We start from the raw sequence: 25,158 nt of genomic DNA, 5'->3' as shown, positions 1-25,158 counted from the left end.
CTTGAATTTTTTGAAAACATTTTCGAGCAGAATCCTTACACATATAGATTGTGCATACACAGAAGTGTTTTTCAACTTGAACTTCTGCATAGTCAATACGATTCAGATTTAACAAGGGTAACTCGAAGTTTTGAACCTATCTCTGACAACGTACCTCACACGACCTATTCTTGGTGTTGTTAAAGACCCGTGCTATTACGGCCATGCACGTCTATCCCAGTATAGTGAATGCTCTAGAAATGCTGCCACACATTTCATAGGAAGCGGCCTCACTTCCACATTCACATAGGTGAATCTATCAAGAGTACTCCTGTAGCTTGGTATTCCACTCCAAATTGGAGTATAGATTTCATTAAGAGTTCCTATTAACTCATCCTTGATCGCTTCAGGAAATTATGTCTTTTGAACATATTCAACTCATATCACACCATAACTTGTTATTACCCATTGAACCTATTTCTTGGGATCTCCAGTCTATAGGTTGGGTTACCATTATGTGTAACTCATTTCAACGGCAATAGTCCCATTTTCTTAGACGAATTATGGACTTTCTCTCTAGCTAATCCTTTCGTCAAAGGATCAGCCAAATTATTCTCCGTGCGTACATGATCCACTCTCACAGCTCCAATAGAAAGATATTCTCTTACAGTGCTGTGCTTACGACGTATTTGTCGTCTCTTACCGTTGTAGTAACGGTTCTGAACTTTTGCAATAGCCGCGGTACTATCACAATGGATCAAGACAGCAGGTAATGGTTTTTCCCACAAGGGAATCTCACCTAGCAGGTCTCTTAACCAACCTGCTTCTTCACTAGCTGTAGCTAGTGCTATCATCTCTGACTCCATGGTGGACTGAGCTAAAATAGTCTGTTTCTTAGACTTCCAAGATACAGCTCCACCGGCTATAGAGAAAATATATCCACTAGTAGCCTTAGAGTCGTCTGATAAGGTGTTCCAGTCGGCATCACTATAGCCTTCTAGTACAGCTGGAAACCTCTCATAATGTAATCCTAGGTTCATGGTTCTCTTAAGGTATCTCATGACCCTTTCAATAGCATGCCAATGCTCATTACCAGGACAACTAGTAAACCTGCCTAATAATCCCACGACATAGGCAATGTCGGGTCTAGTACAATCAGCGGCATACCGAAGGCTGCCAATGATGCTCGCATAATCAGATTGCCTTACGGCATCACCAGTGTTCTTAAATAATTTAACACTGGAGTCATAAGGTGTATTAGCAGGTTTACAGTCAAAGTAACCATATTTCTTTAGGATTTTCTCAATGTAATGAGATTGATCCAAGGAAACTCCATTTTCTGTCCTAGTAATCTTAATTCCAAGGATTACATTAGCCTCTCCTAGGTCTTTCATGTCAAACTCAGCATTCAACAATAGCTTTACATCATTCACAGCATGAATGTTCGAGCCAAAAATTAACAAGTCATCCACATATAGACAAATTATAGTGCATATATCATTCTCAAATTTTACATATATGCATTTGTCACTACCATTTATCTTAAAACCATGTGAGATGACTAAGTTATCAAATTTTTCATGCCATTGTTTAGGTGCTTGTTTGAGACCATAAAGAGATTTATCTAGCTTACATACCAGATGCTCTTTTCCTTGAACAACGAATCCTTCCGGTTGATCCATGTAGATTTCTTCTTCCAATTCACCGTTCAAGAATGCAGTCTTTACATCCATCTGATGTACTACAAGATTAAAAACAGAAGCAAGAGATATTAGTACTCTAATAGATGTTACTCTAGTTACAGGTGAATAGGTATCAAAGAAATCAACATTCTCCCTTTGTCTGTAGCCTTTAGCTACCAAACGAGCCTTATACTTATCAACGGTCCCATCAACTTTCAGCTTTCTTTTTAGGACCCATTTGCAGCCAATTGTTTTGCAACCTGGTGGCAACTCAGTTAGGTGCCAAGTTCGATTAGACTCAAGTGAGTCCATTTCATCATTTACGGCTTCTTGCCATAAATCTGCATCAACTGAGGCTAAGGCTTTTGGAGGGTAGAAGGATCCTCCTCTACATTAAGAACTTCAAAGTCCGGGCCAAAGTCTTTTGCTACTCTAGCCCGTTTGCTCCTTCTTAGTTCGGGTTCAGCATTCAAGTCTTGTGAGTTAGACCTGACTACAGGAATAATAGAAGAGGATGAACCCCCACTATTTCTAGATTTGAAAGGAAACCTGTCCTCATAAAAATCAACATCATTAGATTCAATAATTACTCGTGCACTTAAATCAAAGAATCTATATGCTTTACTATTAACAGCATAGCCAATGAATACACATTCATAAGCTCTACTAGCTAACTTAACTCTTTTAGGATCAGGAATCCTAACATATGCTAGACAACCCCAAGTTCTGAAATAAGAAATATTAGGTTGTTTATTACGAAGTAATTCATAAGGAGAAACCTTACTCTTAGTTTTGGAATACGGTTCAAGACATAACAAACAGTGAGAAGAATTTCTCCCCACCAATGATCAGCAGCACCAGAATTTAAAGAAATAGCAACTACTAACTCAGTAAAGGTTCTATTTTTCCTTTCAGCTTTACCATTCATTTCTGGAGAATAAGGAGCTGACCTTTCATGTATGGTACCATGTGAGTTATAAAACTCTACAAAAGCATCAGTATCATACTCAGTTCCACGATCACTACGCAACCTTTTTATTTGCTTGTTGAACTGATTCTCAAACTCTGTCACAAACAACTTAAACATATCAAAAGCATCACTCTTATTTTTCATCAAATAACACGAGTATAATCAGAACAATCATCAATAAAGGTGATGAAATATCGTTGTCCATTTCTGGTCAACGTTCCATTATATTCACAATATCAGAATGAATTAAATCTAACGGTTCTGAGTTTCTAACAACAGACTTATGAGGTGTTTTTGTAATCTTAGCCTGACTACAAAAATCACATTTATCAAAGTCATTGAGGGAAACATTAGGGAAGGCCTAAATTGCTCATATTTTTTATGAGTCTTTTGTTCACATGACAGAGTCTAGCATGCCAAATATTAACAGAAGAAGACAACATATAAGCAGAATCAGAAATTTTATAATCTCAACATTCAGTTTAAACATGCCATCAGTAGCATAACCTTTCCCTACAAACATCCCATTCTTAGTTAAAGTAAATAAATCAGAACCTATGGTTTGTGTAAAACCAGCCTTATTAAGAAGAAAACCAGAAACTAAGTTCTTTCTCATTTCCGGAGTGTGCAGTACATCTTTCAGAATGAGAGTCCTGCCAGAAGTAAACTTCAACTCAACATTACCAATACCAGCAACATTAGTGGAATGGGAATCACCCAATTGCACTTTCTTATCATCGGTGTTTTCAGAATAAGTTTTAAACATCCGACGATCATAGCAGACATGGCGTGTAGCGCCAGTGTCTACCCACCACCCTTCTGATCCACCAATAAGGTTGATCTCGGTAATCATAGCCACAAGTGGCTCTTCTATCATGCTAGCCTGTGGTACAGGGTTAGGCATGTTCCTGCACTTTCGTGCCATATGGCCTGGTTTTCCACACCTATAACATAGGAATTGACCAGTACCATTCTTAGGGGGTTGAGTTTGTTGCTTTCCATCGTTCTTTTGAACATTCTGTTTATTTTTGTTGAAGTTATTCTTCCGGTTCTGAGGCTTGAAGTTCTTACCAGCGGTTTGAGAACTGCAGCAGAACGCTTAGGAGCATTGTTTGCAGAGAGCTGTAAGACTTCTTCTTTCTGGTCCTGTTTTCTGGATTCTTCCTCTATACGGAGCCGAGTAATCAAACTCTCTAAGGAAAATTCCTTAGTCTTGTGCCTGAGACTGTTTTTGAAATCTTTCCAAGAAGGAGGCAACTTGTCAATTATAACAGCAATCTGAAATTGTTCATCAAGAGCCATACCTTCGGAAATTATCTCATGGGCATTTTCTGAAGTTCGTGGGACTGCACTTCCACGGACTTAGCATCAGTCATCTGGAATTTCAGGTACCTGCTAACAGCATACTTTTTGGCACCGGCTTCTTCGGTGTCATATTTCTTTTGCAGGGCATCCCACAAATCTTAGCGGTGTTTTCCAGATTATAATAGTCATACAGGTTATCAGACAGACCATTAAGAATATAGTTTTTGCACATGAAATCGGTTTCATTCCAAGTTTCAATTTCAGAATTCCAATACACTAGATCATCTTGTTCAGCGTTATCAGGAATAACAGGCCTAGGGACAGTCAATACAGAATGCACTTTTTTAACAGTCAAGAAAAACTGCATTTTCTGTTTCCACCTTTTAAAATGAGCGCCTTCAAAACGGAAGGGCTTGTTAAGGTCATTGGACATAGTAATTTCCTCGGTAGACATGATGATTATAAGGCAGAAATAAATTGTTCTAAAAATTGTTATAAACCGAACTGCTGTAAACAATAAAACAGAACAAAGTTACCAGGGAATTAGACTGAGTCGCGGACTATGTCGCTCTCTTTAGAACATTCACGGTACTGCCCTTTAATTTGTGCAAGCAGCTCGTACAACAACCGATGTTCCCCAGGATAAAACAGTCTTTCACAAGTATAAAATACCGGCGGTTTTGCACCGAACCACCGGACAACGGAACACCAGAAAATCAGAAAGAAACTGCTCGACTGTTTTGAGAGGAAGAGAAAATATATTTTGCAAAGTGGTTTTCTGTAATTTTTTGCCGTGTGTTTAAAACCAAAGCTGGAACCGTCCTTTTATAGGTAAAGATACGTAACGGCTTAAGCATGAAAACGGGAGAAAGATTAGCAACGTTTACTGCAATTAGTGTATTCGTTAAGCAAGAATCAAGGCATTAAATCAGTGTAACGGTGCAACGTTTAGCAGTAAAACAGCAACGAGAATCAAGCAATGTAACGGAAAAATTTAAACCAAAACAGTAAAACGTTTTGTAATTGAATATTAATCAAACCGGTAAAAAAATTAAGTTTGTTTAATAACCCAAACCCAAACCCGACCCAGCCCAGCCCGGCTCGGCTCGGTTCGGTTCGGCGCGCGTGTGTGTGATATATGGTTTACCATATAGGTCCTCCCTCTCCACAAAATGTGGGTAGCCCAAGGGCCACACCCCTTTAGCCACTCTCTATATTATAAAGAGAGTAAAACTCTCATTTCCCACCAATGTGGGACTTTGAGTTTTTCCACAAAATTCACACACAAAATTCACACACTACACACTTGTTGTTCCAACAATCCCCCACTTGAATTTTTTGAAAACATTTTCGAGCAGAATCCTTACACATATAGATTGTGCATACACAGAAGTGTTTTTCAACTTGAACTTCTGCATAGTCAATACGATTCAGATTTAACAAGGGTAACTCGAAGTTTTGAACCCTATCTCTGACAACGTACCTCACACGACCTATTCTTGGTGTTGTTAAAGACCCGTGCTATTACGGCCATGCACGTCTATCCCAGTATAGTGAATGCTCTAGAAATGCTGCCACACATTTCATAGGAAGCGGCCTCACTTCCACATTCACATAGGTGAATCTATCAAGAGTACTCCTGTAGCTTGGTATTCCACTCCAAATTGGAGTATAGATTTCATTAAGAGTTCCTATTAACTCATCCTTGATCGCTTCAGGAAATTATGTCTTTTGAACATATTCAACTCATATCACACCATAACTTGTTATTACCCATTGAACCTATTTCTTGGGATCTCCAGTCTATAGGTTGGGTTACCATTATGTGTAACTCATTTCAACGGCAATAGTCCCATTTTCTTAGACGAATTATGGACTTTCTCTCTAGCTAATCCTTTCGTCAAAGGATCAGCCAAATTATTCTCCGTGCGTACATGATCCACTCTCACAGCTCCAATAGAAAGATATTCTCTTACAGTGCTGTGCTTACGACGTATTTGTCGTCTCTTACCGTTGTAGTAACGGTTCTGAACTTTTGCAATAGCCGCGGTACTATCACAATGGATCAAGACAGCAGGTAATGGTTTTTCCCACAAGGAATCTCACCTAGCAGGTCTCTTAACCAACCTGCTTCTTCACTAGCTGTAGCTAGTGCTATCATCTCTGACTCCATGGTGGACTGAGCTAAAATAGTCTGTTTCTTAGACTTCCAAGATACAGCTCCACCGGCTATAGAGAAAATATATCCACTAGTAGCCTTAGAGTCGTCTGATAAGGTGTTCCAGTCGGCATCACTATAGCCTTCTAGTACAGCTGGAAACCTCTCATAATGTAATCCTAGGTTCATGGTTCTCTTAAGGTATCTCATGACCCTTTCAATAGCATGCCAATGCTCATTACCAGGACAACTAGTAAACCTGCCTAATAATCCCACGACATAGGCAATGTCGGGTCTAGTACAATCAGCGGCATACCGAAGGCTGCCAATGATGCTCGCATAATCAGATTGCCTTACGGCATCACCAGTGTTCTTAAATAATTTAACACTGGAGTCATAAGGTGTATTAGCAGGTTTACAGTCAAAGTAACCATATTTCTTTAGGATTTTCTCAATGTAATGAGATTGATCCAAGGAAACTCCATTTTCTGTCCTAGTAATCTTAATTCCAAGGATTACATTAGCCTCTCCTAGGTCTTTCATGTCAAACTCAGCATTCAACAATAGCTTTACATCATTCACAGCATGAATGTTCGAGCCAAAAATTAACAAGTCATCCACATATAGACAAATTATAGTGCATATATCATTCTCAAATTTTACATATATGCATTTGTCACTACCATTTATCTTAAAACCATGTGAGATGACTAAGTTATCAAATTTTTCATGCCATTGTTTAGGTGCTTGTTTGAGACCATAAAGAGATTTATCTAGCTTACATACCAGATGCTCTTTTCCTTGAACAACGAATCCTTCCGGTTGATCCATGTAGATTTCTTCTTCCAATTCACCGTTCAAGAATGCAGTCTTTACATCCATCTGATGTACTACAAGATTAAAAACAGAAGCAAGAGATATTAGTACTCTAATAGATGTTACTCTAGTTACAGGTGAATAGGTATCAAAGAAATCAACATTCTCCCTTTGTCTGTAGCCTTTAGCTACCAAACGAGCCTTATACTTATCAACGGTCCCATCAACTTTCAGCTTTCTTTTTAGGACCCATTTGCAGCCAATTGTTTTGCAACCTGGTGGCAACTCAGTTAGGTGCCAAGTTCGATTAGACTCAAGTGAGTCCATTTCATCATTTACGGCTTCTTGCCATAAATCTGCATCAACTGAGGCTAAGGCTTCTTGGAGGGTAGAAGGATCCTCCTCTACATTAAGAACTTCAAAGTCCGGGCCAAAGTCTTTTGCTACTCTAGCCCGTTTGCTCCTTCTTAGTTCGGGTTCAGCATTCAAGTCTTGTGAGTTAGACCTGACTACAGGAATAATAGAAGAGGATGAACCCCCACTATTTCTAGATTTGAAAGGAAACCTGTCCTCATAAAAATCAACATCATTAGATTCAATAATTACTCGTGCACTTAAATCAAAGAATCTATATGCTTTACTATTAACAGCATAGCCAATGAATACACATTCATAAGCTCTACTAGCTAACTTAACTCTTTTAGGATCAGGAATCCTAACATATGCTAGACAACCCCAAGTTCTGAAATAAGAAATATTAGGTTGTTTATTACGAAGTAATTCATAAGGAGAAACCTTACTCTTAGTTTTTGGAATACGGTTCAAGACATAACAAACAGTGAGAAGAATTTCTCCCCACCAATGATCAGCAGCACCAGAATTTAAAGAAATAGCAACTACTAACTCAGTAAAGGTTCTATTTTTCCTTTCAGCTTTACCATTCATTTCTGGAGAATAAGGAGCTGACCTTTCATGTATGGTACCATGTGAGTTATAAAACTCTACAAAAGCATCAGTATCATACTCAGTTCCACGATCACTACGCAACCTTTTTATTTGCTTGTTGAACTGATTCTCAAACTCTGTCACAAACAACTTAAACATATCAAAAGCATCACTCTTATTTTTCATCAAATAAACACGAGTATAATCAGAACAATCATCAATAAAGGTGATGAAATATCGTTGTCCATTTCTGGTCAACGTTCCATTATATTCACAAATATCAGAATGAATTAAATCTAACGGTTCTGAGTTTCTAACAACAGACTTATGAGGTGTTTTTGTAATCTTAGCCTGACTACAAAAATCACATTTATCAAAGTCATTGAGGGAAACATTAGGGATAAGGCCTAAATTGCTCATATTTTTTATGAGTCTTTTGTTCACATGACAGAGTCTAGCATGCCAAATATTAACAGAAGAAGACAACATATAAGCAGAATCAGAAATTTTATTAATCTCAACATTCAGTTTAAACATGCCATCAGTAGCATAACCTTTCCCTACAAACATCCCATTCTTAGTTAAAGTAAATAAATCAGAACCTATGGTTTGTGTAAAACCAGCCTTATTAAGAAGAAAACCAGAAACTAAGTTCTTTCTCATTTCCGGAGTGTGCAGTACATCTTTCAGAATGAGAGTCCTGCCAGAAGTAAACTTCAACTCAACATTACCAATACCAGCAACATTAGTGGAATGGGAATCACCCAATTGCACTTTCTTATCATCGGTGTTTTCAGAATAAGTTTTAAACATCCGACGATCATAGCAGACATGGCGTGTAGCGCCAGTGTCTACCCACCACCCTTCTGATCCACCAATAAGGTTGATCTCGGTAATCATAGCCACAAGTGGCTCTTCTATCATGCTAGCCTGTGGTACAGGGTTAGGCATGTTCCTGCACTTTCGTGCCATATGGCCTGGTTTTCCACACCTATAACATAGGAATTGACCAGTACCATTCTTAGGGGGTTGAGTTTGTTGCTTTCCATCGTTCTTTTGAACATTCTGTTTATTTTTGTTGAAGTTATTCTTCCGGTTCTGAGGCTTGAAGTTCTTACCAGCGGGTTTGAGAACTGCAGCAGAACGCTTAGGAGCATTGTTTGCAGAGAGCTGTAAGACTTCTTCTTTCTGGTCCTGTTTTCTGGATTCTTCCTCTATACGGAGCCGAGTAATCAAACTCTCTAAGGAAAATTCCTTAGTCTTGTGCCTGAGACTGTTTTTGAAATCTTTCCAAGAAGGAGGCAACTTGTCAATTATAACAGCAATCTGAAATTGTTCATCAAGAGCCATACCTTCGGAAATTATCTCATGGGCAATTTTCTGAAGTTCGTGGGACTGCACTTCCACGGACTTAGCATCAGTCATCTGGAATTTCAGGTACCTGCTAACAGCATACTTTTTGGCACCGGCTTCTTCGGTGTCATATTTCTTTTGCAGGGCATCCCACAAATCCTTAGCGGTGTTTTCCAGATTATAATAGTCATACAGGTTATCAGACAGACCATTAAGAATATAGTTTTTGCACATGAAATCGGTTTCATTCCAAGTTTCAATTTCAGAATTCCAATACACTAGATCATCTTGTTCAGCGTTATCAGGAATAACAGGCCTAGGGACAGTCAATACAGAATGCACTTTTTTAACAGTCAAGAAAAACTGCATTTTCTGTTTCCACCTTTTAAAATGAGCGCCTTCAAAACGGAAGGGCTTGTTAAGGTCATTGGACATAGTAATTTCCTCGGTAGACATGATGATTATAAAGGCAGAAATAAATTGTTCTAAAATTGTTATAAACCGAACTGCTGTAAACAATAAAAACAGAACAAAGTTACCGGGAATTAGACTGAGTCGCGGACTATGTCGCTCTCTTTAGAACATTCACGGTACTGCCCTTTAATTTGTGCAAGCAGCTCGTACAACAACCGGATGTTCCCCAGGATAAAACAGTCTTTCACAAGTATAAAATACCGGCGGTTTTGCACCGAACCACCGGACAACGGAACACCAGAAAATCAGAAAGAAACTGCTCGACTGTTTTGAGAGGAAGAGAAAATATATTTTGCAAAGTGGTTTTCTGTAATTTTTGCCGTGTGTTTAAAACCAAAGCTGGAACCGTCCTTTTATAGGTAAAGATACGTAACGGCTTAAGCATGAAAACGGGAGAAAGATTAGCAACGTTTACTGCAATTAGTGTATTCGTTAAGCAAGAATCAAGGCATTAAATCAGTGTAACGGTGCAACGTTTAGCAGTAAAACAACAACGAGAATCAAGCAATGTAACGGAAAAATTTAAACCAAAACAGTAAAACGTTTTGTAATTGAATATTAATCAAACCGGTAACAAAAATTAAGTTTGTTTAATAACCCAAACCCAGCCCGGCCCGACCCGGCTCGGTTCGGCGCGCGTGTGTGATATATGGTTTACCATATAGGTCCTCCCTCTACACAAAATGTGGGTAGCCCAAGGGCCACACCCCTTTAGCCCACTCTCTATATTATAAAGAGAGTAAAACTCTCATTTCCCACCAATGTGGGACTTTGAGTTTTTTCCACAAAATTCACACACTACACACTTGTTGTTCCAACACTGTATAATACTGATATGTTCAGAAGTAGTTACTAATCCTAAAATATTAATGGTCTGTGATCAAACTTCTTGATATGCCCTTACTAATATGGCGACGGGAAATAGAATTAACGTAACTCTGTAAAGGACGTATCAGTAAAACCATGTCAGTTCTTAATAACAAGAGCTTAGGACAACCAGTTCCGAATGAAGGGAGTATATCTATACTACAAGTATTAGTTAGTTTGTTTGTTATGAATGTTTATGTGAAATTCCTACTCTTTCTTCATGCATAGTTATGTTGTTGAATTCCGGATATGACTAGAAGCTTCATAATCATATGTGATGGTGATCAATGGTCATTTCCTGTTGCTATTTTAACAACATTACTAGAAATAGTATCACACTCAGTCCTAATTCTTTCACAAACGATAGCAGATAAATGAAGAACACTAGTAATTGAGCAAAGAAGTGAAAATCTTTTGACATAATGACTATGTAAACTACTCTAGAATTATTTTACATTCTAGAATTATCACACTACATAGTGTACAAGACAACAAATCAAACTTTAGTTATGTGTCATTGCCTATTATTACCGAGTCACTAAGCCAATAAACTTTAAAACAACACATCAAACTTTGCAATCATGATACTAGTTAGTAGTTACTACCATATTGTTCACTTTTGCTTTCTTAATGCACCACCCACTACCCCCAAAACATCCTTTCAAATTTGGAATCATATCCTATCACTTGGCTGTGGATATGGTTTACAGGCTATGTTTTCTGGACTCGAGAACACATATCCGACACGAATATGTGTCCAAGTGTCCGACTCGTCTATTTGTGAAAGATATACATAATTTTGAACTAAAATGAAGTGTCTAAGTGTTATACCCATGCCCGAATGTCGAAGGTCAGACACAGGTACTTGAGATAAAATGAAGAGTCTGAGTAACATAGTTTACAGGCTTCCGGAGAAGTCAATTCAAAACACCCTAACCAACAACACTTAAAAAGGTAATTTATAGAATGAGAATGCTAAATTTGATTACAATAGCTACTTCCAATCTATTAACTATTACTAAAACAAAATGTTGCTGACGTCATCATTGTCCACATGTCACTCACATAATAAATTTTTTCCCGCCTAAATGCAAGGATGATGTCATTTTTTTTTTTTTTTGGAGCTACCATATTTAACAATTTTGAAATTTGAATATTAGAAGCTTTTATATTACAACTACAACCTATCAATTTATCTTTAAAATGAAACAATTGTAAATAGCACACTAATAAATGGACTCCTACATTAAAATATGTATTAGGCGACGTTGAACAGGTAAAATATCATAATTTTGATGAAAATCTAAAACTATAAAATTACAAATATTTTTGTACAAGGTGCATAATTCTTATTTATATTATCCATTTTTTAAAATGTACAAATTATAAAACTAGATTTTATATAAACCGTGCATCGCACGGGTTCTAACCTAATTACGAATAAACAAAATTAGCAAATCAGTTTCAAACTTGAGGGGTTAATTCCGTTAAAGTGAAATCAAAGTACGGCAATAACAAATAAATTGAGACCACAAGCAGAGAAGCAAAATTCTTTTGACATTTGAACTTGTAGATTGCATTTCCAAAATCATCATACTGTACATGATACAAAAACTGAAGTATAGAAAGGATAACTTTTCCTTTTGCCTTATTCAGTTGAGCCGTTACGAGAATGCCCTTACACATATCTCAATCTATGTAAAACTACACCAAAGAAAGTGTATCTACCCTTCAAGTATGGAGTATAATTTTGTAAGCTAGAAACAGGAATTTGTACTTGGAAAATGACAAATAAAAAATGGAAAAAATTACAAAGACATGTAAAGCAGAACAATTTTATTCTATAGGTATTTCCTGTTTCTAAGAATATACAATGCTCCAACACCACAAAGCCATCCCTGGTAATGATCGGGAACAACAATTTAATCTCGGCATTCAGTACTCTGTATAGTCCTATTCCTGAATAGGTCAATTTTATAACGCCTTTTGATTTCTGTTGGCTTTGCCAGGGGAATCTTCAATCAATTATTGGCCAGGATTAGGATTATGAATGCTGCAATGGTCATGGATTCTAGAGAAGATAAATGTTAATGGAAAGCTTACCGACTATGAGCTTTCAAGGAATTTGTTTTTACGAACAGACGAGTGAGAGTTGATCACCATCTCTTATAAGATCAATTTCATCAATTTCAGCTCCTTCTAGAGTGACTACTTTTGTACAATGACATCCAAATTTTTTGCTTCCGGTTTCAAGCAGTTCTTGCAGAGTCTTTGGCAACATTACAAGCTTTGTAGTCTCACTTTTCTCTGGGCATCTAAGAATTACTCTAGCTGCTTGGTTACCCAACATACTTGAGAAACCATTGAGATCAGTAGATTCACCTGAAAGTTTTATGAAGTATGTGATTAGCAGCAACACAGACAGCAAACAATCAAATGAGTTAAGAGTGATTCTGAATATCTGATCATATCATAATCTTCCCTTTTAAAAGCAGTTGACATAAAGACAAAAGAACTATCTTGAACTCATATTTTTACACTGGAACCCATAACATGCAGCATTTTTCATTCTTATGATTATTCTAGTTCATGGCTAATTTGGTATAAGGTGATTTAAACAAATGAACGGGGGATGCACTAATGTTGACAGTACTGAGGCCCAATTCACTTCAACTTATTAGAAATTAGTTCCAGTTAAATCATTTACCCATTAATTATCAGTTTTATTAAGCAAAACAAATTTTGATTGTTGCATGCAATTTTTTTTTTTTAAAAAAAAGAGCCTAAGTGGTTAAGCAGCTAAAGATAAAACTCATGTATTGTTAGCCTATAAATAAGCTGTAAAAATCCAAAGCTGGATACCAAAAACTATAAATATATACAGAAGTTTGATTCAACCCATGCTCACCTCTAGTGGCAGCTGAGACAAAACCAAATAGCGAATTTTGAAATGTGTCAACCTGACGCCTAGGGTGATTATCAACATGCGTCATTTGAATTGTGTTTGGAGGAACATCTATTGTACCAGTACTCGGATACTTCATGATCCGAGCAGAAGGACCAGCTCCCTTATCAGGAAATCTTACAGTTGATTCTAGGCTAGCCGCCTTTTTCTTAGATTCAAATAATGCCTTTATATCTTCTTTCCCTTGAAAATCTGCCAAACTTCTTGGTGTCCATCCATCCTCATCATACTTGTCAATGTCTGCCCCTAGCTCTAAAAGGAACTTGACAGCTTTAATGTCTCCATTAGAAACTGCAGCATGAAGTGGTGTAGATCCGTCACTCCCAGGCAATGTCAGATCTCCACCGTGACGAACAATAACCTTTAGCAAATCTAGGTCACCCTGCTCTAATGCATGACAAGCATATCGATATACTTCACCCAAAGCTAGATTGGAACCACGGTCTTTGAGTAGCTTGATCATGTAGTCATTCTTCGCCACTAGTGCATCCCAAAGGGGAATGCTCCCTTCAGAGTCTGTTTTAAAATAAAAATTGCATATGGTGGCTCGTCAGAAGTTGATTAATAACAATAAAATTAGACTAAAAAAAGTATGAATCTCACTTGAGCATTAGGTGTGCATATTCTGGTCCACAACAGAAAATGGAGAGGAGCAAAAGGCTCATGTTGGGCCGGACCAAATATTTGTTTTTCCTTTTTTAAAATAATTAAATTTGCACTTTATATACTCATTCATTTATTTCTTTGTATTTTTTAGTTACAATCACAATATATAGTTTGAATTCTATAAGAATCCTTAATAAAATTGTGAAAATAACATAACCGCTCAATCCTCCAATTTCTGGTCTAGTGTTTCTTAATGGACAACTATCCCTGCAAATCTCTACAATTAAAATAGAACATCCTCAATGCATCTATAAGAAAAGAAGTATACAAATGGAAAGACCAACTATTCTAAGTCATGTTTATAGAATAGGCCAACATTTAGTCCAACGGGCCATTGGGCCACTGTTCCAAAGTACAACAGAGAATCAAAGAACACAGAACATGCTTGAAATGAAGATTGCCAAGTGTTGTTTCAGATATACCTTTGATGTTTGGTTCTGCTCCATGTGCAAAAAGGATATTTGCAATACTTTCGTTTCCCTTGGCAGCAGCGATGTGCTGGTGTATGCATTATCAGAAAAGGATAGTGAGTGAAACAAAAAGGGTAAAAAGAAAAGGTTGTAGATCAACCACACAAACTTAGTATTAACAGTGTGTGCAATGTCATGAGCTAAGAGTACTGCATACCAGGGCAGTGCGGCCGTTCATGTCTCTTTCATCAGGATGACAGCCTCGATTCAGCAAGTGTTGCAACAATGGCTCATCATCTCTTGCAGCTGCAAAACATAAACTAAGAGGCAAATCCATTTGACCTTGAGCAAGCATTTTCTCAACATCTACAAGAACAGCTTGCATAATTGGATCCTCCTGATTTTTTAAATGCTGCATCAAAAAGCAAACATCAAACTGATGTTGATACATTGACTTTCTAATGTAGTAAAAACTTCACTACTTTTTCTAATGTTTGGAATATCATGAACAAAATCAAATTATGCTTGTTAAATTGTCAAAAATTCCTGTTTACTGTGATTATTGTGAAGTATCAACTGATCGTTGTTTATTAGATCACATGTCAATTAAAAGTGTTGTTGCATACTAGATCACATGTCAATCAAAAACAGCCTCCCTGTTATAAATAAAGGGTAAATCTGTTTATATGATTAATCATAAATTCATAAGCACAAAAACCTCTAGAAAATTTGCAATGTAATTTTGTAACCATCATACTGAGTCACTTGTATTATATGTCTCACTCTTCGTCCTAAGCTCCTACCACCGAGACACTACTCTTCATAATTTAATGCTTTTGAGATAAATTCTTGTGCTGATAAATAGATTAATAATGGAAAACAACTCAAAAACACAAACCTCGAGGAGGTTATTCATGATAATAGCTCCGTCTCCAACATTAGCTTGGACAAGATTCAAAAGGGCAGTTCGATTTAGACGCAGTAGCTGACACAATCTCTTGGTGCGAACAGTAAAGAGCTGCGGTCTGTAGCAAAGTACACCTATCTCCCCACATACATCTCCAGCTTTAACCTCCTTAACAACCTGTAAATAAAAAGTCTTCAATTAAAAAACAGTACGTAGGGATTACACAGAGTCTACCAGCATTACGTAAAGATAATTTGCCATATTAAATATCAAAAGCTTGCCTGTTCAACTCCAAGTTTCTGCACAATAAACTCCTGCAAGAAAAGCCTCAGTCAAATGCCAGAATGTCTACATTATTACTTGAGAAAAGAAATTGAGTTTACAAGACAATAACTATTTACGGTAACTTATTTTGGGATCTATATTGTGTCCTAATATTAAAAGAGCTGCAGAAATCCAAATCCCTTTCTCAAGCTCAAAATCCTGATTAAACATCACTTGTGCAAAGGGACTGCATGGAACATTGGAACTTCTTCTTTTTTTTTTTTTTTTTTTTTTTTTTTTTTATTTGGGTCCAGAGGAATAAAGGGCTACTGTTGCAGGTAGATGGGTTTAGAACCTGTGTCTTTGAGAAAATGCCTTTAGACCCACTTTACCAGCTAGTCTAGTTGTATATGCAGGCTTGCTAAGTGTTACCAGTTACATGCATTATAAGTGAGAGTTCATTCTCACCATTGTGCCATGGACCAGCACATAGAGATCTGTAGGGGCTTCATTTTGTAAAATCACGTCTTCTTTGGGAGGGAAGTACTCAGCTTTCATCTCTGAAACCTTAATTAGATAGGAAAGAGAATACACAGTTAGCAGCAAAATTAAAAGAGACAAGAATGAAAATTACTATAAAAAAAAAATCAAAGACAAATATCTCTCAAGCCATACAATTATTTTAAAATAACATGATGTGTTGCAACACACAAAGTACAAGATTAGAATTAATGTCAGAAAAGAAAATCTCTATTATATAGGACAAAAATTCCGTTGTATGATAGTACATATAGTGGAAATCCAGGCTAGCAACAAGAAGGGATTGTAAGGAAACAGAAACATACCAGCTGGAAAAGCAGGTCATTTGATACTCCGCGAAATAAATACACCTTATCAAGCAGAGAATAGAAGAGATAATGTGAAACACTTGATTTAATTGCCTTAGGAAGGGATTCGAGAACCTCTTGCTGTTGCAACCCTTCTGAATCAGCTCTGTATTTCAAACACAAGTGAGAGATCATTTGATCTTGGAGGCGAACAGGAAGCCTATTCCTCTGAGCAAAATTTGAAGCAGCTTGTATTTTGTCCCTCTATGATTACACAAAACCAAAACATATGACAAGTTAGCAGCACGATCAAAATCTGAATGCATCGCTATAACCATTGAATTAACGAATAAGGAAAACGCAATATCAGGTATTTAATTACTGTTTGCTTCAAATAAATTTCTTAAGACCAATCTTGAAAAGAAACCAAACCAGAAAGCATGCAAGACTACAAGAGCAGTCAGAGAACAAGGCAGCAAAGTGCACACTTACAAAATTTCTAGTTCGGCTAGTCCCATGAACCACCAAGTTTGTCATATTTCCTATCAAATATGCAGTCAATCCAAGATTGAAGAGCATAAAGAAAATGTCAAACACCATCTCTCTTAAATTAACAGGATGCAAATCACCATAACCCACTGTCGTGAGAGTGGTTATTGACCAATAAATTGATGTCACATAAAGTAGCCACAAATTTGCAGTCTGAAAGTTCTGAAATGAAAGAGCAATCCAAGTCTTTTTCGGGTCAGGATAATGGGCTGCAAGGAAAAAGTAGAAGCAGGCAGCACAGTGAACCGAAAAAAGAGTCACCTGCAAATGAACAAGGTTTATACAATATTAAGCAGGATAAAAATGAAATCTATCAGCACCAATGCAGTTTTTAACTTCTAAATTATACTTACACAAACTAGCTTAATGCATCGGATCCAAAAGTAGTTGATATTTCGATCTTTCTCCAATCTGTATATGAAGGTGGCTAACATAAGTGTGTAGAAAGTTTGGTAATGTAGTTTCCATACTCCAAATTACAATGACCATAATTTACCTGGAGAACAACTTACTGACTCTACGAAGACGCCAAAGACGTAACATATTGAATAGGCCATAGGCATGGATGCTGTCGGGGATGATTTTGTCAACAAGTTCAGAAGGGACGGTTGATATGAAATCGAACAAAAACCAGGTTCTTATGTACTTCCAAGCAATCAACCTTCGGTCATCAACCAGGAGATACGTTAGTGGATCTTGATATGCGACGAAGAAGGTCAAAATGATATCAATAAGAAAAAATCCATTAACAATATTATCGAGTATAGCTAGGCTTCTGATTGGTTTGTCAAGGAATCCAAATTCGAATGGAGACACCCATGATGTATAAAAGACCAAAATTACCAGAAACATTTCCCATATTCTGCACATAAAATCATTGTCAGGATATATATAAGTACACAGAATTATAGAACCTTAATAATTGCTACATTACTGGAACAAATCTTTGTTTCGCGACTTGTGAAAAAAAAAAAATCGATTCCAGATGCAAGCAATCAATTCATGGTGCATATAGGCAGTGTCATGGGTGGTGGTCCAATAGCACCCCAGATGAAAATAAACCTCGCTTTACAATATCATATCTCGCTTCTTACAACTCCAAAAAGTATTTTAAATTGACACGTTGATAAGTATCCATGAGAAGTCACAAAATCCAACAAATACTGGTGATCACAACAAGCCAAGTTGAACTAGCCTTTTGATCAACTTGACTGGACTTGTTAATTAAGCTTAACTCAAGTTTCAAACAAGCTTAAACCAAATCAACTTCAGGCAGATCAAGGGTTGGATTGACTCATTAAGTTATTCTAAATTACATAAAGTTAAAGTAAAATCCAAAAGATTATGTAGTTAAAAACAGGGGTGAAGGGGACTGGATACCTAGTCAAAGTCGTACAAACCAGTCGCAGAACCATTTCAGCCTAAGTCTAGTTCATAATGAGATTGTCGAGATTTTATAATTTTTATTTTGCCTACACTTATTGCTATGTACTCTTTCACTTTATTTTGCTTATTTTGAATTGAAATGTAACAATATTGATGTAACAAACTCACTCTTTTTAAAATTATTTCTTTTCTAATGCTCTTCTGATTTACCCCATAAAGCATAAACTGCACCCATCTTCCTATACACTCCCTCCGTTTCTTTTATTTTCTTGTTTGCTTTTTTTTTTTTCACAGTTCTCAATGCAATATTGTAATAGCAATATTTCTAAGTACGTATTACAAAAAATTATAAAAATTATATACTACGTATTTGGAAACTATAAAATTGAGACAAATCTAACTAGAACACTCACATAACTACGTTTTGAAGTATATATATTCCGAAAAAATATTTAAGCTGAGTCCATTTATCTTCAACAAACAAATAATCATACTTAAAAAATCCATCAAAGTAATTAAATGGCCCATGAAGCAAATCAGGGTCTAAAAACCACAAAAAAATACATTGTCTAAGCAACTAAATAAATAAATGATATAAAAAGGGGATTAAAATACAAGTCTTGGTCCTATCTTATTATGGTCTCTAGTAGACTTGCCAAAACTAGTCCAACCCTAATCACTCGACCCAAAACTAAACCATACTTGAAAATGGGAAACACGATTGTAACCCAAACAAATAAATGATCTGCTGCCTTGAACTGACAATTTTGATGACTATCATTGAATATCTATACTAACATAACCTTAAGTTTATAATTTATAGTTTCAACCACTAAACAATAAAGTGTTATCCTTCTAAAGTGAAAGATTAGTAAATATATACACCCAGGGCATTGCCTGGGCCTCAAAGCTAGTTATTTGATTAAATAATTGACAATAGACTCGTACACGGGTGAACAAGAAATCGGCCCAGCCCTAACCAAACCCAACCCGGATATTTCTATCACGCGAACATGAGCAAATCACCTAGACTAAACTGACTCAAAGGAACCCAGTTTGATCAACCGCTTTACTTCATTTACTAGCTTATTAATTGAACATTACTCCGTATTTTCTCTTTTGGACCTGAAAGTGAAACAAGCTTAACCATATTTAGAGGTTCAAACCCTGATACTAATTTTTTGGTTACCCCTACACAACTTAGAGTTCATAACTTTATTTAGCTAGATAAAATATCATTAAAATCCCAAATTATAAGCATAATTCATAACATCAACCTTAATTGAAAAGCCATAAACCACACAGAAAATCAAAACCCACCAAAAATAATTCAATTCCAAACAACCTAAACCAATGTAGTAAAATCACTCTAAAAACCCAGATCAATTCTAACATATTACATGCAAAAATCAACACAAATGCTCAAAAAATTCAAAACCCAGATGAAATTTCAAACTAAAATCAATAAAACTATATAAAACAATAAGATAAAGATAAAAAAAATTAAACCTATAACGATGATTAAAGGGTGAAACAGTAGAACGGTGGAGAAGAACACCACGATTGCTACGAGCTCCAAGTGAAGGAAGAACACCATTAGAAAGACTATAATGGCTTGAACCATCGATTGAAGTTGGGTCAATTTCAACTTCCTTAATATTTTTACCACAAATTGGAGTATTAAACCATGTTTTCATCTCTCAATTTAGCAATTTTCTCTCTCCTCTGTTTTTATTGTTTTTTGGTAATTTCCAATTCCCCTGTTTTCTGCTGTTTTGCACTTTTGCTACTGTCTGAGTTCAGTGCATCTATTTTTCCGGCATGTTTTTGTAGGGAAAGTAGAGTATTATTTTTTTGTCTTAAATCTGAAAATACTTTTTTTGTTTTATTCTTAAAATAACCTTAATGGGTATTGAATGCTGCCTTTTTAAGAAATAAAATTATTAAAAAATGGTGTATCAATTTTTTGACTAGGGGTCTAATGGGCGGCTAAGTTGACATTATGAGGAATCACGAAAGAATGGGATCGATTAACTTCCATGTTGCTTCCACTAAGTCCAATTTATTTGCGTAATGATTCGATTCTACACTCGAAAATATAATAATTTGATTCTACACTCGAAAACATAATATACAACTTATCTAAAATCACGTGTTTTTCGTTATAATATGTATTATCATGAAGAATCTAATTGTGTGAAATTTGACTGTTACAGTATTTTGCAGCTCCTACTATATAGCTACTCGTTGATAACTGGAGAAAAAAACAAATTGTGATTATTGTATTTTTATATTGTTTGTTAAGAAAATAATATTACATGCCTACTAATTAATTAAGCAGGTATGAATATGATTTGTAATTTTTTTTTTTTTTTTTTGAAGGCTTGATTTTTAATTATTAGAACTTGGGAGTATTGTGGAAATATTGAAACAATTGATGTTTGGTGAGAAGTGTCTTTCCGGCCTCTTATTAGAAAATTAGCAATGTAATTGACATAGGCCAATTAAGGATTGGCATATGGCTTGAACTAGATCCCAAATTTTGGAGTTTGTGATGAGGTATTAATACTCTTATCTTTTGGGTTGATTTTAGTAATATTAAATGACACCGTTGCTCAATCTCTACTTCTAGTAAAGTAACATGAAAGGATTTATTATTTGATAAGGTACATTGAAACCAAATCTAGTAAGGGTGTGTGCTTGAAATCTTGAATGGGTTCATCATATACATTGATTGTGAAGCCACTGTCCAAGATTAACGAACTCTTTTATTAAAAGAATGAATAGTAACGTACAGAGTAGCAAACTTTGTACTTCTTTTATTTTCTTTTACTTACGACACAATCTTAGGATACATACGTTTAGGATGTGTTTAGAGACGGTAAATAAGCGATTTTATCAAAATAAATTTAACATCAAGTTATGTATTTTGCATATAATTAATAAATTGTGTGTCAGGAGCCATGAGGTTGTGTTGTAAGTAATTTAAAATGAATGGAAGTATTTGTTAACTGTTAAAAATTGGTTTTTTTTTTTTTTTTTTTTTTACCAATGAATGTTTTTTTTCATCTAGAATTTTTATTTGACACAAATCTAATTTCACCAGAAAATGCTAAGTTAAAATCATGTGGTTTTGTATTTGATGGTTTGACCCATTTCTCATGCGTACTGTATTTTTTGTTTTTTGGAACACAATTATGTGTACTGTATTATTTACGCAATATAGTGAGGAAGTTGATTTTTATAATTTGTGTTGGTAATTGGTTGATAAATAAATACATGGAAAATTAAATTTCTTAGAAATTTGATGCATTCATGTATGCTACTTATTTGGAGGAATTCATTTACTTAGCCCTCCTTAGCTATGTAATAAGCGAAACTATTCATGCAAAGTAGAAATTTATACCGCAACATAACAGAGCAAAATTTGACATTTACAAGTACATAAATTTTGTAGGCATTGAAACCGGAAAGTAAATTTTATCAAGATGGCTAGTAGGGTTACAATAACGTAATGCTTATAATCCTGTGTAATTTTTTTTATAATGGGTCCTCTATAATTTTTTTTTTAAAAAAAAACGAAATGCTTATGAGGCGATGTGTAACTTCTCAAAATGGGCCCTCTAAAAATAATAAAATAAAATAAAAAAGAAAAAGATTTTGTTCGTTTTAGGAATTAAACCCATTGTCTCACAAATAATAATAGAGCTCTTGACCTTTTAAAAAAAATAAAAATAATAGAGCTCTTAAACACTATAACGCCTTTACTTTTATATTACAGTAAATTATGAAACTAATATCAATATAACCTAATTCTGGCACCCCTAAAATTTGGGAGTCTATTTCGTCGATCACCTCACACATCCCCAAAACCGCCACTTGGCTAGTCTCCTCAAGTCATACAAATACATGCATGCAAGTACATATATAAATGTATTATTTTTAGGGTGAAAAAGTCAATTTGATAACTAAGTTATCTATCATTCTGTAATAAATGGTAATTAAGTTTGAATATAAAACCTATTGTTTCAAATTTACCCAATGATTTCTATATGAGGATCATTTTTGTAATATTGTCTTGTAATACAAAAAAAAAAAAAAAAAATTAACTTTTTAAACGACTAATTTTGTGAGTCATTGCAGCCCTGCAAGCATGTGATCATATCTCAATTCCCCTCTCTCCTTGATCCATCCTACTTATGAGGTGTTCTGATGATGGTGAGATGCCCTTATGACCTTATTAGGAATAATTATAAAGCTAGTCAAATAATTCATACTCAAACCCAAAAAAACACCTCAATTTAGACTTCTAATTAATCCAAAAATTCCTACCCAATACCCAAAACACCTAAATTCTTGTGTTGAAATATACGTAATGCTCGAACCTAGACAAGTCAATCGGTACTTGATCAACTCAATGAATTTAGTGTTCGTACGTACATCATTTTGCACGTCAAATGTCATACGTACACACATAAATGCAAAAATAAGAGAAAGTGCAGAGTAAAAATTACAAATCACAAAAACAACGACGACAACAACAACGAAGAGGTACCTATAACGGGGATCAAAAGGGGCAACAATGAAGCGGCCAAGGGCATTACCGCGGTTGCTACGTGCACCAAGAGAAGGAAGAATGCCATTTGAATAATGGCTTGTTCCATCTATTGAAGTTTGAGCAACATCACTGAGTTTATCTGCACATACTGAACTCTTCCAAAAATTGTTCATTTTTTCTCCCAAACTCTTTCTATATACCAAGTATTATCTACTTAAAATTCTCTCCTTTTTCCTCTGTTTTTTCCAATATTTCATTCTCCCATTGTTCATTTATATGTCGGGTGGCTTTCTATATAGTACAGCTAATTTCTTATTTAATTTGTAAGATAACTAACTCAGATCATCTTAACTTAAACAATAGAAAAGGGGAGGATTTTCTGATAAACTATTGTAAATGATTTGAGTTGACTTCCCCCAGACAGGTAGGTATTAACTGCTGCTAAGTCAAGTGCAACGAAATTATTTACATGATGTAACATTATTAGCAACACGTAATTATTAGTTTCTCTGTTTGTCCATTAGGTTTTAGTGAGCCGAATTTAAAACTTTGAACACAAATTATCACTAATGTATAGGATAATATAGTCACGTGAGATTTGCTCGATTTGTTTCAATGTCTACATATAAGTTTTAAGTCGTGTCCAGAAGACCATTAAGAATCAAGAAGGGAAACTTATAAGAATGTAAATTTTTTTCTATTTTTTTTTATTTTTAGTACTAAACGAGTATCTAAAAGAAATAACAAGTTAGTGTATGTTGGTTGATAAAATGATAATTAGATCTTATTTTATCATCCTGATAAACTAAGAATGTAATTTAAGTGATGGCAAACTGGTAATAATAATGTTATCATTTTTTCCCCTATTATCTAAATAAAATTGGCAACTTTTGACAATCAAACCCATATATAATGATAAGCTGTTGGCTTAAATACACGTTTGTCACTTGATCTGATTTGTCTTATTTCTTTATCAATCATAGTGATATAGTGATAAGCTTGGATCATGTGAGTTGATACTAATTGTCTCATCATGTGGTATAAATAGCTTGTGAGTTGTGAGCAAATTAATTGAACTTGTCTTGAGTTCGTTACTTTGACGAGTACTACTCCATAAACTGTAATAACTCAATTTGATATTTATTTATTTTTTTTTTTTGGAAAAATAAATTGATACCTTTTAAGTGGAAGGTGACAATTAATAGGAATAAGTTGATACGAGTAATAATTTGATAATTTTTTATTAATGTTGAAAAAGAAATTATACTTATATTATCTTTCAAGTGACAGATAAACTCAATAGGAATAAATTGACAGTTTTAGTATCGAGGACAAGGTCAAGGAAAAAAAGTTTTCATGTCAACACTCAGCTTGCAATCAACTCGTTCGATTAGTACCCATAATAAGACTTCTTCTTCTTCTTCTTCTTCTTCTTCTTATTATTATTATTATTATTATTATTTGCAGGCAATATACAAAGTTGTCTAAACTTTAACAAGAGGTCAAGAGCATTTGTCTAATTAATACACTAATTAGAGTCCATGGGAGCAACTTATATGTATTCTTTGTAGGGATCGGAAGAGGTCACTACGACACTCACAAAATCACCAACTCAAGACAATCAACCAATAATTCAAACAAATCAACCCAAATTATTTCACAACTAAATAACCACACACAATATCAGCAATAATGCAGTAGCAAAATAGCAATAGCACCAACAATACTAGGAAGAAAAGATAACAATCAACACACAAGACTTTTACGTGGAAAACCCCTTCGATGTGAAGGATAAAAACCACGGGACCGTTAAGGAGTCCACCCTAACTTCTCTTATTGATAATTGAGGGTAAAAATAAACCCAAATCAGTCTACAAAAGGTTTATACGCCCACCAACAACAACAAACAACAAGAGATGAAAAATAGAGAACAAGAGGAGTAGAAATCACCCTAAAACAGCGCTTCTGTCCAAGGACGATTCTGACCAAACCAGAGCTCGAACGACGATCTCCACCGTCCAAAATAAAGCCCTTGATGTCAGGAACAAGCTGTCAAAATTTGAGGATGATCCAACGG

General features: G+C 35.5%; 1 protein-coding gene across 7 annotated transcripts; it reads right to left on the bottom strand.

Annotated features, from left to right (window-relative positions):
* Positions 1-12,072: 12,072 nt before the first annotated feature.
* On the bottom strand, positions 12,073-23,419 carry LOC110704525 (potassium channel AKT1-like). Of its 7 annotated transcripts, XM_021882326.1 has the most exons (13): positions 20,033-20,842; positions 17,634-17,999; positions 17,491-17,548; positions 17,081-17,398; positions 16,607-16,852; positions 16,230-16,328; positions 15,779-15,811; positions 15,489-15,674; positions 14,808-15,002; positions 14,603-14,678; positions 13,458-14,030; positions 12,653-12,931; positions 12,073-12,564 (listed from the first exon to the last, which is right to left on the bottom strand). In XM_021882326.1, the coding sequence occupies exons 1-12, from the start codon at positions 20,218-20,220 to the stop codon at positions 12,681-12,683; spliced, it is 2,589 nt and encodes an 862-aa protein (XP_021738018.1). In that variant the 5' UTR covers positions 20,221-20,842; the 3' UTR covers positions 12,073-12,564; positions 12,653-12,680. The 7 variants fall into 7 exon arrangements, with proteins under 7 accessions (XP_021738018.1, XP_021738019.1, XP_021738022.1 ...); XM_021882327.1 differs by lacking the exon at positions 20,033-20,842 and adding an exon at positions 23,079-23,419 and having other exon boundaries at positions 12,073-12,931; XM_021882330.1 differs by lacking the exon at positions 20,033-20,842 and adding an exon at positions 23,079-23,417 and having other exon boundaries at positions 12,073-12,931; positions 17,634-17,798.
* Positions 23,420-25,158: the final 1,739 nt, after the last annotated feature.

This window comes from Chenopodium quinoa, unplaced genomic scaffold (genome assembly GCF_001683475.1).
Source record: "Chenopodium quinoa cultivar QQ74 unplaced genomic scaffold, ASM168347v1, whole genome shotgun sequence".
Taxonomy (NCBI): domain Eukaryota; kingdom Viridiplantae; phylum Streptophyta; class Magnoliopsida; order Caryophyllales; family Amaranthaceae; genus Chenopodium; species Chenopodium quinoa.
Note: the sequence above shows the minus strand (reverse complement) of the source record. Positions and strands in the feature narration are given on the sequence as shown.